The 15,266-nt window shown below is 35.1% G+C and overlaps 1 protein-coding gene across 2 annotated transcripts in view; it reads left to right on the top strand.

Moving 5' to 3' along the window:
• Positions 1 to 14,196, top strand: part of XKR9 (XK, Kell blood group complex subunit-related family, member 9) — a 29,753-nt gene extending 15,557 nt beyond the window's left edge. For both annotated transcript variants that reach the window (XM_010846972.1, XM_010846971.1), the window contains exons 2-3: positions 7,569 to 7,771; positions 13,568 to 14,196. In XM_010846972.1, the coding sequence (XP_010845274.1) occupies positions 7,675 to 7,771; positions 13,568 to 14,196 (726 nt within the window). In that variant the 5' untranslated portion in view covers positions 7,569 to 7,674. The remainder of the gene's footprint in view (positions 1 to 7,568; positions 7,772 to 13,567) is intronic.
• The last annotated feature ends 1,070 nt before the right edge of the window (positions 14,197 to 15,266 follow it).

Here is a 15,266-nt window from a genome sequence, read left to right as displayed (position 1 = left end):
TGCTTTTGAACTGTGGTGTTGGAGAAGACTCTTGAGAGTCCCTTGGACTGCAAGGAGATCCAACCAGTCCATCCTAAAGGAGATCAGTCCTGGATGTTCTTTGGAAGGAATGATCCTAAATCTGAAACTCCAGTACTTTGGCCACCTCATGCGAAGAGTTGACTCATTGGAAAAGACTCTGATGCTGGAGGGATTGGGGGCAGGAGGAGAAGGGGACTACAGAGGATGAGATGGCTGGATGGCGTCACCGACTCGACGGACACGAGTTTGAGTGAACTCCGGGGGTTGGTGATGGACAGGGAGGCCTGGCGTGCTGTGATTCATGGGGTCGCAAACAGTCAGACACGACTGAGCTGAACTGAAAGAAACTCTGGAAAGGGTATACATGAAACGAGTAACCATGAATTCTTATGGTCATGAGGGAGGGTGAAGACTGGGTAGTTAGGTCGTAGGAGTGGGATCAGTTCAGTTCAGTCGCTCAGTCGTGTCCGACTCTTTGCGACCCCATGAATTGCAGCATGCCAGGCCTCCCTGTCAGTATTTTCAAAAAGTTAGTAACTTCTTTTTTGATTTTTGATTTATGTGAATATTTTACCTATTAAAATAATTAAAGAAGAAAAGGAAAAACTGTATTAGGTTTGCTATTACTGTTAAACAGATACTTGATAAATAAACATTTTCCTCTTTTTGTCTTTCTTTTTCTTTGTGTTTTCTTGGTGCAGGAAGTGGCCCAAAACAGACATGAATAGTGTGAAATAAGCAGAAATTAAAACAGTTCTTAAAAGTGGCCAAATTATCCAAGGATTTGTCTAAACTAAGTATGCAAAAACATGAAATATGCTAAACTACAGATTCATTTCCCTACAGAATAGATAAATTGAGTTTTTGTTGGTAGATGAAAGACAAGGAATGTCAACATAAATTATTTATTCAGTGTAAGTGTTTTGCTATTAAGTGTGTTCTTACTGCTTAGTGGTCTGTGGAGTAGAACGATTCATTTTCCAGAATATAAATTATATGACACTTCTGTATTTCTATTTTATGTATGACTTGTGATAATACTTTTTTCTTTGCCAAAGGAGACTCTTTCCTATGATGGATATATGAAAGGAATTTGTTTTATTTACAATATGGAAGTTATTATCGCTCTTTTTAAATAGCTGGTAAAAAGTTCAAATTGTGTGAAAGAGAGTACAATGGGAGAAGAGTTTCAATTCCTCCACAGGTCCCTAGGCCCTTCTTTAAGGGGTTTCTTAAAGTGTGAAAGTGAAAGTCATTCAGTTGTGTCAGACTCTTTGTGACCCCATAGACTATAGAGACCATGGCATTCTCCAGGCCAGAATACTGCAGTGGGTAGCCTTTCCCTTCTCCAGGGGATCTTCCCAACCCAGGGATGGAACCCAGGTCTCCCACATTGCAGGTGGATTCTTTACCAGCCGAGCCACAAGGGAAGCCCAAGAATGCTGAAGTGGGTAGCCTATCCCTTCGCTAGTGGATGTTCCTGACCCAGGAATTGAACCAGGGTCTCCTGCATTGCAGGCGGGTTTGCGAAAACCCCTAATTTTTTAAATGGGCATTAAATAGTTGAACATTTTTTCCTTACCTATTTTTCTATTTAAAGCTCTTTTGGAGAAGGCAATGGCACCCCACTCCAGTACTCTTGCCTGGAAAATCCCATGGACGGAGGAGCCTGGTGGGCTGCAGTCCATGCGGTCACCAAGAGTCAGACACGACTGAGCGACTTCACTTTCACTTTTCACTTTCATGCATTGGAGAAGGAACTGGCAACCCACTCCAGTGTTCTTGCCTGGAGAATCCTAGGGATGGAGGAGCTTGGTGGGCTGCCATCTATGGGGTCACACAGAGTCAGACACGACTGAAGTGACTTAGCAGCAGCAGAGAGAGGTCATCTGGTAATGTTCAAATTTCCTAGGGTGCAATATATATGAAACTTGAGAGTCTGGGCCCTTCAATCCCTAAATATGTGGGGATTTTCCTAGATACGTTACTGTTGTTGATTTCTCATTCAATTTTATTTTGATCAGAAAACATAATTTGTATGATTACAGTCGTCTTTAATTACCTGACTTATTTCATGTCCCAGCACAGAGTCTAACTTGGTGAATATTCCATGGGCATTTGAAAAGAATTTGTAACTTGCTCTTGTTGAGTGTCCAACTTTTTGAGATCCCATGGGCTGTAGCCCACCAGGCTCCTCTGTCAGTGGGATTTCCCAGGCAAGAATACTGGAGTGGGTTGCCATTTCCTTCTCCAGGGGATCTTCCTGACCAAGAGATTGAACACTTCTTCACTGTGTGCGGATTCTTTACCACTGTGAGCCACCTGGGAAGCCCCTTGTTGAGCATGCTGCTGCTGCTGCTAAGTCGCTTCAGTCGTGTCCGACTCTGTGCGACCCCAGAGACGGCAGCCTACCAGGCTCCCCTGTCCCTGGGATTCTCCAGGCAAGAACACTGGAGTGGGTTGCCATTTCCTTCTCCAATGCATGAAAGTGAAAAGTGAAATGAAGTCGCTCAGTCGTGCCCGACTCTTAGCAACCCCATGGACTGCAGCCTACCAGGCTCCTCCGTCCATGGGATTTTTCCAGGCAAGAGTACTGGAGTGGGGTGCCATTGCCTTCTCCGCTCGTTGAGCATAGCGGTCTATAAATGTAAATTATGGCAATATGTTGATAATGTCATTAAAGTTGTCTATATTCTCACTGATTTTTTTCTTTTGGCCTACCTTTTCTTTCGTTTACTGAGAGATGAGTGTTAAAATGCTCTAAGGTAGTGGATTTATTTTTTTCTCCTTGTACTTTTGACAGGTTTTGCTTCATGTGTCTTAAAACTCTATTATTAGGTATATTCAGATGTGTTCTGGAAAAATTGATTCTTATATCATTATGACATGATCCTCTTTATCTCTGTAAATGCTGTTTGATTTGAAATCTATTTTGTCTGGTGTACTGTAATAGCCATACTAACTATTTTTTGTGATTGCCGTTCAAGCTGTCTGTATCTTTATGTATAAAGAGTGAAAGTGAAGTCGTGTCCGACTCTTTGCTACCTCCTGGACTATACCAGGCTCCTTAGTCCATGGAATTTTCCAGGCAAGAATACTGGAATGGGTTGCCATTTCCTTCTCCAGGGGATCTTGCCAACCAAGGGATCCAACCCGGGTCTCTCGCATTGCAGGCAGATGCTTTTTTACAGTCCGAGCCACCAGGGAAGCTCAAAATGTATAAAGAGAGTCTCTTCCAAATCACATAGAATTGAATCTTAATTTTTTTATACAGCTTGACAGTCTTTTATTAATTGAAGTATTTAATCTATTTCCATTTCATATATTATTGCAATTATTGATATAGTTGTTTTCTGGGCCTACATATTGTTTTCTTTTTATATTTTCTGTTTGTGTTTATTGAGCTTTATGTTGTTTTTAATCAACTTTGGAAAATATTTTTGGCCAGTATGTTGTAAAGTTTTGTTTTTTCCTGTCCCATTTTCTCTGTTTCTTTTATGACTTCAATTGCACCTTTGTTATGAGGTTCTGTTAGTTTTTTTCCTAATTTTTTCTCTCTGTGTTTTGTTTGCTAATTGCAATATCTGGGTCATCTGTTGGTATGTTTCTGTTAATTGGTATGTTTCTATTACCAGGTTTTCTCCTTTAGCATAAGTTATATTTACTCTTGATTTGCATTAAGAGTAAATTTTTTTTTACTCAAGTAAAAAAGATTTACTCAAGTAATTTTTTTTATTGTGTAATGGGCATTGTGATTGATACCTTGTAGTGACTGTAATTTCTGTTATCTTCCATTGAAGAGAAAGCAAATAGCTAAATTATTGGCAAATTACCTTAATGTATTACAGAGGCTTGGTTTAAGCTCTATTAGGGAAGGTCTGTTTTGCTTTTGTCCTTAGTCCTAAGGAGAGTCTCACAGACCTGAAACATGGTCTTTACTTCTAAAACATGGCCCTTTTGGGGTTTCAATGAGATGTCTGAAGTATTTACCAAGCTCCTTGAATTTGATGGATTGCAGACTCCAGACTCTTCCTTATGGTAGATAGCTGCTGAAATCTCTGCCCAGCTCCCATTTAGACATTGTTCCTCAGTTCCGTGGAGTCTCACCCTACGTACACATAGTAAGGGTTTGACTGAGGATTTAAGGAGAGTATATAGAGATTTGGGGTTTCTTTTACTCTGTGGCTCCCTCTTTTCTGAGGTCCCTCTTAATTTCTAACCACTCTGGCAGATTCAACCTCAGTCCTCTGACTCTTTGAGCCAATAATAATTTGACTTTCTGCTTGAACTGTGTCTGCTTTGTGCTGTTGGACTGTGCAATGCTATTAGAGGAAAAGCCACATGTGCTTCTCATGTGGTATGGTTCCCTTTTCTCAAGGGTTAAGTGACCTCATGCTTCTTCCTGCTTTTGGTTGCTCTTTAGTGACTTGTTATCTTTAATATTTTGTCTATAATTTATCATTGTCATCAGTAGGAGGGTGAGCTTGATGCAAAGAAATCCATCATTACTAGAAGCTGTTGCCTCTTTATCTCAAATAAAATAATACATTGTGGTAAAATATGCCAAGAAAGCTCCTTCTGTTTATTTTTCTTTGGCCTCTTCATCATTTATTCCATAAAACTGAAACAATATCCTGTTGATTAAAAAATTATATTCATACTCCCCTTAGCATGAAATTATCCTTAGATAAGCAGAACTTTGTATACATTTGCCACTAAGTGCTACAGATTTGGACTTCCCTAAAGTGCCTGGAAATATTAATGTGCACATCTGTGAACAGCCTCATCTGTTTTTTTTGTTTATTTTAACAGGCATTGACATAGCACTTAACATGTGCCAGTTACTGGTCTAAGCATTTTACATGTGTTAGTTCCTTTAATCCTCATATCAACCCAATGAGGTAGGTATGATGATTACTCCCTTTTTCAGATGAGGAAACTAAAACATCACTAGGAAGTATTGGAGCAAGGATTTGAATCCAAGCATCCTGGGTTTTTTAGAATCATTACTTTTAATCACTGTACTCTGCTAGCTCTCCCCCTCTGTGCTGCCTATATTAATTTGCTCTGAGCATGTATCTATAATTTTTGTGTGTTTTTCAAGTTTTTCAGTTAGTGGTATCTATCTTCTTGCTTTAAAAGGATAGATACCTTTAAGAACAGGAACCACATACTGTATTGCTTATTAGTCTTACATAATATACCTACAGGAACTCCTTATTGTGCCAGATACCCAGAAAAAACTCAAACACAAATTATCTTATGAATCTGGCCTGTAAATCCTGGACAGTATTAATCATTTTTTCCTGTGCTTTTACAATGTATCAATAGTATTTATATTTCTGTTGAGTGGTTATTTCTTCTGACTCTTATTGCAGCTAGCAGTTTATAGGCTTGATCTTCCTACTAGGCTGTAAGGTCAATGAAGGTAGAGGTCATGTCTTCATCATTTTTGTAGACCCTCTACCCTGGCATCTAGTCCACATGGAATATAATGGACTATGTTACTCTAAAACTTTTATGGTAAAAATATACTTTTATTTGCTAGGTGAAGAATCTTTGCATATTCATATATGTATACATCATGTTTACAATCAAAATATATTTATGTCTTTCAACTTTTCAAAACCTTTTCATATCTACTGTCTCTTTATGGAAAAATTGTCATGAGTTTTTTATTTGTTCATTCCTTCAGTAAATATTTTCTGAGAGCCTGCTGTGTCCCAGGACTATTCTAGTTGCTTAGGATATGGCAATTAACAAAACAAAGTCCCTGCTTTCATGCAGATCTCATTCTTGTGAGAAGGTACAAATAAAAATATATAATGCATCAAGTGATAATAAAGAAAAATAATAGGATAAAGAGAATATGAGGGATGGTGTGATCTGGAAAGATATCAGTAAGGACATGGCATTTGAATAGAGACCTGAATGAAGTTAAGGAGTAAGCCTGTAAAATCTCTGGGGTTTAGAAGAGTTCCAGCAAGAGGGAGTAGCAAATACCAAGGCCTTTAAGTTGGGAAAAAAAGCACGAATAGTACCCTGGAAGTGTGGGAGACTTGAAAGGGAAAGACAGTGATATAGTGTGTGTGGGAGTCAGATTACAGGGGGCCTTGTAAGACGGGGTAAAGACTTTGTGTTTTATTCTAAGTATGATGGAAAGCATTAGAACATTTTGACTGAAGGGATAGCATCTGGATTATGGTTAACAGGTTCAACCTAGATGCTTTTGAGGGAACAAGAGTAGAATCAGAGAGACCAGTTATGAGGCTATTGAAGTAATCCAGGCCAGAGACATTGGCTGCTTAAACTAGGATGGAGGCAGTGGAAGAGATATGTGTGTAGATTTGGATATATTTGGAGTTTGAGCTAAGAACCAAGAGAAACTGCTGGGGAAATTTTATAGTTGTTAGAAAAAGAAATTGGAAAGTATTCCCACATTTTGTTCTGAGCAACATGATGAATATTAGTGCCATTTACTGAAATGGGAAACATTGACAGAAAGAGCAGGTTGAAGCAGGATATATATATCACTGTTGTAACTTTATATATGAGGAAACAGATTATAAATGAATTTTGATAAGCTTTGGCTAGAATCCTGATTGTCTTATTGCTAGCCTCAGCTATTTTAAAAATAATTGTTTCAATTATTTTTGTCATTAATTTTACTTGAATGATGATAACTCATGTTAATTTAAAAATTCCTTGTAAAGAAGAGCCCGAGCAAGGATGTTTTAGGAGTCTGAAGTTTTATATATTTTTCAGGATGCTGATGGTCATAGAGACTAATACTAATACTTGAATAACATGGGTTTGAACTGTGTGGGTTCACTTATATGCAGATCTTTTCAGTAGTAAATATTACAGTACTACCCGTCCACGGATGTGGAACTGAGGACACAGAGGGCCAACTACCAACTATGGATTATGCATGAATTTTTCAACTGCACACAGGGTTGGTGTCCCTAAATCCCATGTTGTTCAAGGGTCAAGTAATTATTTGCTAGATTAAATTGAAAGAAGATTCAGTCTTATCTTCAACCTTGACATATTCATAAGGGCATTATTAATATCTGTCTTATAATTGAGATAAATTGTATGAAGTTTGCAGTTTGCAATGAAGACATTGCAGTTTGTCTTTCAGAAAGTAGTGGTTAGCACTAAGAATCATAAAGATTTGGACTCTAGGTCTGCTCCTGACACTCTGTGTATCTTTCAGCATATCATTCTAGTTCTCAGTCTTACTTTTCCCAGCTGCTAATTGAGAATAATACCTACTCATGTCTCATAATTATTTTGAAGATGAAATAAGATCATGTATGCTTAACAGTGCTAGCACTCACTGACACATCAAACATCCAATAAAAATTGTGGAGTCTTGAATCTCAATACAACTACTATGAAATGTTTACAAAATTGTAGCAGATAAATTTTGTGGGAAAATTCTATACTTAAACACATATTGCTTTTTTTTTCAAAATTATTATGTATATGAACACACATGAAGAATCTGTTACTGAAGATAAATGTTCATGTTTACTTTACAGGTATTGGTTTGCCTTGAAACAAGGTTATCAAGTGGCTTTCAAGTATAGCAGCAAAACTGAAAACTTCGTGGAAAAACAGATTAATGATAGGGTGACAGATTTGAGCATGCTAAGGCTGTTTGAGACCTACCTGGAAGGTTGCCCACAACTTGCTCTTCAGCTCTACATCTTTCTGGAACATGGTCAAGCAAATTTCACTCAGTGTAGGTCTTTCTTAATTCTTTGTGTTAGATGGATGCCACTGATATCTTATGTCAACTGTGTAACTCTTTGGCAGGTTTTATATTTATTTTTATCATTTTTTAAAGAGTTATTTGTTATTTTTGAAAAGAAGTATATAGTTCAAATATCAAAAAATATTTAAAGGTGTACTGTCTCCTTCCCATTCTTCCAATTCTTCTCTTTGCCTAAAATGAAACTACTATTAGCTTTATAATGATTCTTTCAGAAAAAATTTTTTTCAGAGCCTATCTTTATTCTTTTTTTTTTTTTTTATAGAATGGTAACATGAAAACTATCTTTGTTGTTTTTTTTTACTTAATGTATGTCTTGCAGATCTAAACATATTGGTACAGAAAGAGTGCCCGCATTTTATTTTTATTATCTGCATAGTTTTACAAATTATAGATGTATCCTGAATTATCTAACAAGCTTCTTTATGTTAATTTAGGTTGTTTCTAATATTTTACTGTTGGAAAAAAATTCTGCAGTGAATAATCTTATGTATGCATCCTTTTGCATGTTTGAAGTTTATCCATGGGGTAAATTCCTAGAATTAGAATCATTGTGTACAAGTGCACCTGCTACAAAACTAATGTTGGCTTTGCAAATTGGTCAATATGTTGCTCTTTTATAGCAGATTTTCTCGTGGTTAAATGTAAATTTTAAAAGGACAGTTTGATATTTCTATTAAAAATATTTTAATAGGTGTTTATTTTGAGATGTTAAAAAACTAATTATTTGCTAAAAATAGTTGCACTTTTCATTAGTGATGAGGGTTCCATGTGGTTTTGTATTCACCTCAGAGTAGTAGCAGATTGTCCTCTCCCTTGGAGTTTTCTCTATGCTAGATTTTCTTGTAAGATGAGTTTATTCTCCTAAACAGTCTTCCTGTTTCCAGTTTCCCTCTAGATGTAGTCCTTTCTAATATTTTCGTATTTGTTAGTGTAACATTGAAATGAGCCTACAGCGTATGAGATCTCTTTTTCCTTGGGATGCCCAGAATAGTTGTATATTATATAGTCCCTGAAGCTAAAAGATCAACATTTAGAGCTTACAACCTGTACTTTGGTAGATAACTGTGGCTGCTTCTGTGTGGTGGGATTATAAATGATTTTACTTATTTCATCTTCTTTATATTTTTCTGAATTTCAAAATCTTTATAGTAACCATGTTTTGATAATTAGGAAGAATAATTCAAAATGTAAAAAAAAATCAATTTGTGTATAAAACGACTTCAGAAAACTGAGCATATTCTTTTATTTTGTTCCTTCCTGAACTCATGCTAAAGAGGAAAGTAAAGGAGTGAAAACAATAAAACTCATAAGGACGAAGAGAATGCAGAGTAGAATAGCAGACTAGAAATATCGGTAAATATTTAGAAGATGGAAAGCAGATGGAAAACTTGGGTTATTCAAATCAGTTCCACCACCACCAAAAGGCTAAATTATTTGAATCAATTCTCCTCCTGAAATTATCTGAAACAATTGGGTATATAGTTTCAAAATTCTTCATAAAAGCTTAAAATAATCTGATACAACAGGCCAAAATATGCATGAAATTGGGAGTGCAGCAGGGTTGAGTAGTACTGTGAAGGTATTTACACTCTGAGGAGTTTTACAGAAACATACACAGCAGATTCAGTTTTGATGGCTTCCCAGAGTCCAGAGGACTGGAGACAAAACTCAGGGTCCTCACAAGGGGAGGATATTTAGTAGAAAATCCTACTTGTAAAGCTGATATGCCAGAAGGCACCCTTCCTCTCCTCAGGGTAAAAGTTAAGCTACCTACTTCTAAATGAAAATTGACTGCATAAACAAAAATAATACTATGTGGCTAAGGAAAAGAATGAAAATACAAGACAGAAATAAATACAAGACAGGTAGAAGATGAATGGAGTTAAACTGTCTTAAATGCCTTATACAGTTCAGGAGAAAGGTAAAGCAGAAATGAATCTGGGCTTTTTAAGGTGTAAAATAATTAGACCCTAGTTTTGTTTTTTTTTAAGAATATATTATTAGGAAGACAAAATTAGATATTATGTTAGTCTGCTTGGGCTGCCATAACTACCACAGACTGGGCAGCTTAACCAACAGAAATATATTTTCTCATAGTTCTGGAGACTAGAAATACGGGGCCCAGTCGGGTTGATTTCTGGTGAGGACTCTGGGTTGCAGATAGCCACCTTTTTGCTGTGTCCTCACATGTCTTTCCTCTGTGTATGGAGAAAAAGTGAGATCGCTGGTATCTCTTTGTCTTCCTACAAGGATACCAGTCCTGTTAGATTCAGGCTCCACCTTTATGACCTTGCCAAACCTTAATTATCTCCCTAAAGGGCCTATCTCAAAATGTAGTCACATTGGGGTTTAGGGCTTTAACATATGAATTTAGGAAGAATATAATTCAGGCCATAAAAGGTATGAAAATAAGCATTTTTTAAAATATAAAATATAAGTAATAGCAAATTATAGGGATAAGAAATCTGACCAATACCACAAATTTCACAATAGAAAGAAAAGTAATATCTTTTTCTTATTTTAATGCTCTTTAATACAAATTTTTAGTATCTGATTGGCTTTTGATTTGATAATGATTTTATAATTTCTGTGGAAAAGAAAAATTCAATCTTTTTTGTAGTGCAGTTAACAGAAATTTTATTTTTTAATTTAGAAAAGTTTCAACTTCACAAATTATTGATAATGTTATATGTATATTTTTGGATTATTGTCACATTTGAAACAAACTCTACCAATTTATTCAATAATGTGATTTAAGATCAGGGTATATCAAGATTTTTTTTTGAACTGATTTTAAATACTGTTTGAATTGACAACACTAATTTATTGTTGTCTAATTTAGTAAATAGTGGGAGTCTTGTTTTTTCAATAATTTGTCAATAATGTCAAATCAGAAGAAGTTAAAAATAATCTGTATAGATGTAATTGGGCAAAGTCATTCCATACTGAGATAAATGCATAAACAAAGGCATGGTTTGGCAAAGACAAGGAAATTCAGTTTGGATAAAGTGTAATGTACAGATTAGATTAGCAAAATGGGCAGAAAAAGTATATTGGAAACAGGTAGGTAAGCAGGAAATGGAAAATAATGTCAAACAAATAGTGTCAGGTGGACAAGGATAGATAATCATGCCTTAATGTTAAGGAATCAAAGACCTGTTGATGGCAGGGTAGTGACGCGTTAAGATAAGGCAAACTGCTTGAAAATCCTAGATCTGTTACTTACTCATAATTATCCAAGCAAATTTTATAAACAAATCCTCCTAAACCTAAACTCTTCTCAACTCAATTTCCTTTTAGCTAGAGCCCCCAAATGATGACAGTTGCTTCAGTATACTTAGGGGAAAATGTGTAAGAGGGAAAATAGGAGTAGAAACAGGGAATTTAAGCAATTACAATTAAAACATCTTATTTTTCCAAATTTTATAAAAGTATATGACAAAGTGAACACATTGCCAGGGCTTTGCCAGGCTTGGAAGGAGTCTGGGCAAGCGTGGGTCCCTGAAATTTAAGCTTCATTATCTTCATGATACATCTTCCTGTGAGATAGAAATTTTGATTAATTTTAAACTTTAATAAGTTTAGTATACAGGTTGTGATTTCTAGGGAAGCCTTCAAAGAATAAAAGCAGTGTATCTCTGAAGGACATGTGTTACTAGATTGAAAAGTTGATAAAATGGCCCACACCAAGCCTATCATTATAACATTTCAGAGACTTAAAGATTTTAGAAGATTTGAAAGAAAATAAAGATTGTTTAAATATAGAGAAAGTGAATAGCTTTGAAATTCTTAACTGTAACACTTGAGATTAGAATTTAAAAGATAAATGACTTCAGTGGAAAACTTTCATTGGAAAACATTTTTAAACTTTGAATTCTATTTCTGTTGAAACTGTATATCAAACATGGAGGGTAGAATAAAGACATTTAGAGACATTCATGCTCAAAAGTTCAGCTTAAGGGCAGCTTTTCTCAGAAATGTCTGGAGAATGTTTTATCCAACCATGAGAATGAAGCAAGAAAGAAATAATGGGAAACAAAATCAACAGTGAAGAAAGGTAAAGGCAAGTTCTGGGAAGACAGGGAAGCAAACCTTGACAACAGCTACCTTTGACCATAAAGATCATATTATTATTTTAAAAAAAGCTAATAGATGTATCTGGGGAGTTTAATTAATTTGAAGAGTTTGCTAAAAAAATATTTATGAGTCATGAAATAATAAGCAAAGTAAGGAATAATGAAATGTTTTAAAAATATTGCATTGTATACTTGAAAGTTGTCATGTTGACCTACCAAAAATGTCATGGGGGGATGAGGTATTAACTAACCTCATTGTGGTCATCATTTTGTGTATATATGTATATCAAATCATCACATTGTAAACTTGCATGTATATTAATAATATCTCAGTAAAGCTGAGGAAGTTTTTAAAATTAATAAAATACTTCAACAAAAAAAGTTCTAAAAGGAAAAGAAATATAAGCAGAATGTAGTAATTTGGCTGAGCAGCTTTTAAATCAATAAGCAGTGTCTAAAGTAGATGAATTTAAAAAACAGCATAGTATGTGTTTTATTTAGAAATAGGGCAATAATGTCAGAAGAAATGTTAAGACTTGATAGTGGTTTTTTTCTGAGGGTCCCTACTGAGAAGTGAGAAGGGGCAGAGCAAGCTACTGCTTTTTTCTTATAAGTTCTATGGCATTTATTGATGTTTAAAAAGGAAGTATATGTACTAGATTTGGTAGAAATTAAAACCAGTTATAAAAAAGACACCACTGAAGGGCAGTTAAGGGGAAATGATGTTTTAATTCATATTTTTGAATTAAAGGAGAAAGAAAAGTCCAACTAATTAGGGCAGTCTGGAATGCTATATGCTAAAACCAGGAGAGTGGACAAAATCATTTACAATCCTCTTCAATAGATAGATCTGTCTTAAATCTGACTTTCTTTCCTAATATATTGACCTCCAATGAGCTTAAATGGGAGTGATGAGCATTCTGTATTCTACTCTAAATTACTTCCTTCTAATTCCCCACTATCTTTGCTTTCAGTTTTAAGTCCCCAACTTTGACAGATAATGACATGTCTTTCCAAAGTAGTAATTAGCTTGCTTTTCTGCTTTTTGATGGGATAAAAAATGGGCTAAAGATGTAAAACCTATAGAAATTTATAAGTTTTAGATCATGTTTGTTCATTTGATCTATCATCTTAAAGACATGGGAAACTGAGCTGTTAATACCTCATGCTTATGTTAAAATTTCTATTTAACCTCCTTCCCTGTCTTCCTGCTGTTTTCTTTCTTGGCTGCCATTTCTCAGTGAACTAGGTTTATGCCCAAGGCAAAGTCAAAAAGACTGGAAAAGCTAGGACTATAACTAATCTCTTAGAAAACTTCCATAGTATGCAGTTTGCATTGTACCAGGTGCTCAAGAAGATTTGTCCAGTGAATTTATTCACAGTCTGGTATAGTGGTTAAGTACACCAACTTTGGAATCGGGCAGATTTCAATTCAAATCTCACCTCTCTGCAACTTGCTGGCTGTGTGATTTGGGTCAAGTAATACATATATTCTCTAAGCCTCAATTCCCTCATATGTAGTACAGAAATATTAATATCTATTTCAAATGATTAAATGAGATGAATATATAAAGTACCTGAATTGTGTTTGTGCCTGTGTATATACAGATAAAACATGTATGGTGTATAATAATATTGCTATTATTATTCCTATAACTACATCTTTAAAAATTTTTTTGTTTTGTAGATGCAGCCATCGTGGTCTCTTGCTGTGCTGTTTCTTGGTCGACTGTTGATTATCAAATAGCTTTAAGAAAATCCTTACCTGATAAAAACCTCCTTAATGGACCCTGTCCCAAGCTTGTATATCTCTTTTACAAGTTGTTTACATTATTATCTTGGATGTTGAGTGTTGTGCTTCTTTTATTCTTAAATGTTAAGATTGCTTTCCTTCTACTGTTTTTTCTTTGGATTTTAGGTATATATTGGGCATTTAAAAAACAAACTGATTTTTGTGTTTCCACAAGTATGGAAATCCTATACAGGATTGTTGTTGGATTCATTCTTATCTTTACATTTTTTAATATTAAGGGACAGAATACCAAATGCCCAATGTCTTGTTACTATATTGTAAGGGTATTGGTCACATTGGGGATATTGATTGTGTTCTGGTTTTACCCACTCTCTATTTTTAATGCAGACTATTTTATACCTGTAAGCATTACTATAGTTCTTTCTCTTCTCCTTGGAATTATTTTTCTTCTTGTTTATTATGGGACTTTGCACCCAAACAGAAGTGAAGAGACAAAACTGGATGAAGTTGATGGAAAACCAATTCAAAGAGATTGCAGAATGAAGCATTTCCTCATGGAATAAGCTATTCACTTAAGAGATATGTTTTCTTATTTTTTATTTCATTGGTTAGTAAAGAAAAAGTTTGTGTATGTGTGTGTTGTTTCTTATTTTTGCCTTTCTTAATTTGAGACCAGTTCTAGTACATTAATTATGAATGTTAGAGAGTATAATAATGTTTTTATTATTTAATTTTTCTCTATTGCTTGTAAAGTTGCCATCTTGAGCCTGAACTGAAAGAAAGAGTCTAATTCTCATAATTAGAAGGTAGAATTGAATTGCCTCCAACTTTTCCTTCATTGTTTCTGAGCTAAAACTGGCATTTGTCTTCTTTCCTCTATTTTCTTCATCCAGTTATATCTATCTATCTATCTATCTATATATATCTTTTTTTTCAGTGAGTTGGAGACAGATTGAGTAGAGGAAAAGGAAAAGGAAGGAAGAAGAAGAAAACAAAACAGAAAATCATTTAACCCATCTTAACCATTTTTAAGAATATAGTTCAGTAGTATTAACTATATCACTTTGTTGTGCTGCTCTGTTAACATTTTTATCTTGCAGAACTGAGACACTATTCCCATTGAGCAATTTCCCATTCCTCTCTTTCTCCGTGGCAAACACAATTCTATTTCCTATTCTATGAAGTTGGCTATTGTAGATATTGCATATGAGTGAAATCATAAAGTATTTGTCTTTTTGTGACTGATTTCACTTAGCATAATGTCCTCATGGTTCATCTATATTGTACTGGGTGAGAAGACTTCTTTTTAAAGGATGAAAAATACTCCATGGTATATACATATATGCTACATTTTCTTTATTTATACTTCATTGGGTTCCTTTTACCTCTTGGCTAATTTTGAATTGTTTCCTGGATACTATGAGTATCTTTAGTTCCTCTTAATTGTTTCTTAGAGGAATATTTTTTTTTTTTTCTTTTAGAAACTTAAACTCTGAACTCTAAAGAGTCTTTATTTGGTTAGCCTTCAATGTACTACTTGGGAGTCTGCACCTCATGTATATATAGTTCAGTCAGTCAGAGATTTGGGAAGAGTTAATACATGAAATGAGGCTTATGTTGGCTGTCTCCTTTT

The sequence above is a fragment of the Bison bison genome, unplaced genomic scaffold (genome assembly GCF_000754665.1).
Source record: "Bison bison bison isolate TAMUID 2011002044 unplaced genomic scaffold, Bison_UMD1.0 scf7180017864241, whole genome shotgun sequence".
NCBI classification, from domain to species: Eukaryota; Metazoa; Chordata; class Mammalia; order Artiodactyla; family Bovidae; genus Bison; species Bison bison.
This window is presented reverse-complemented; position numbering and strand designations above follow the sequence as displayed.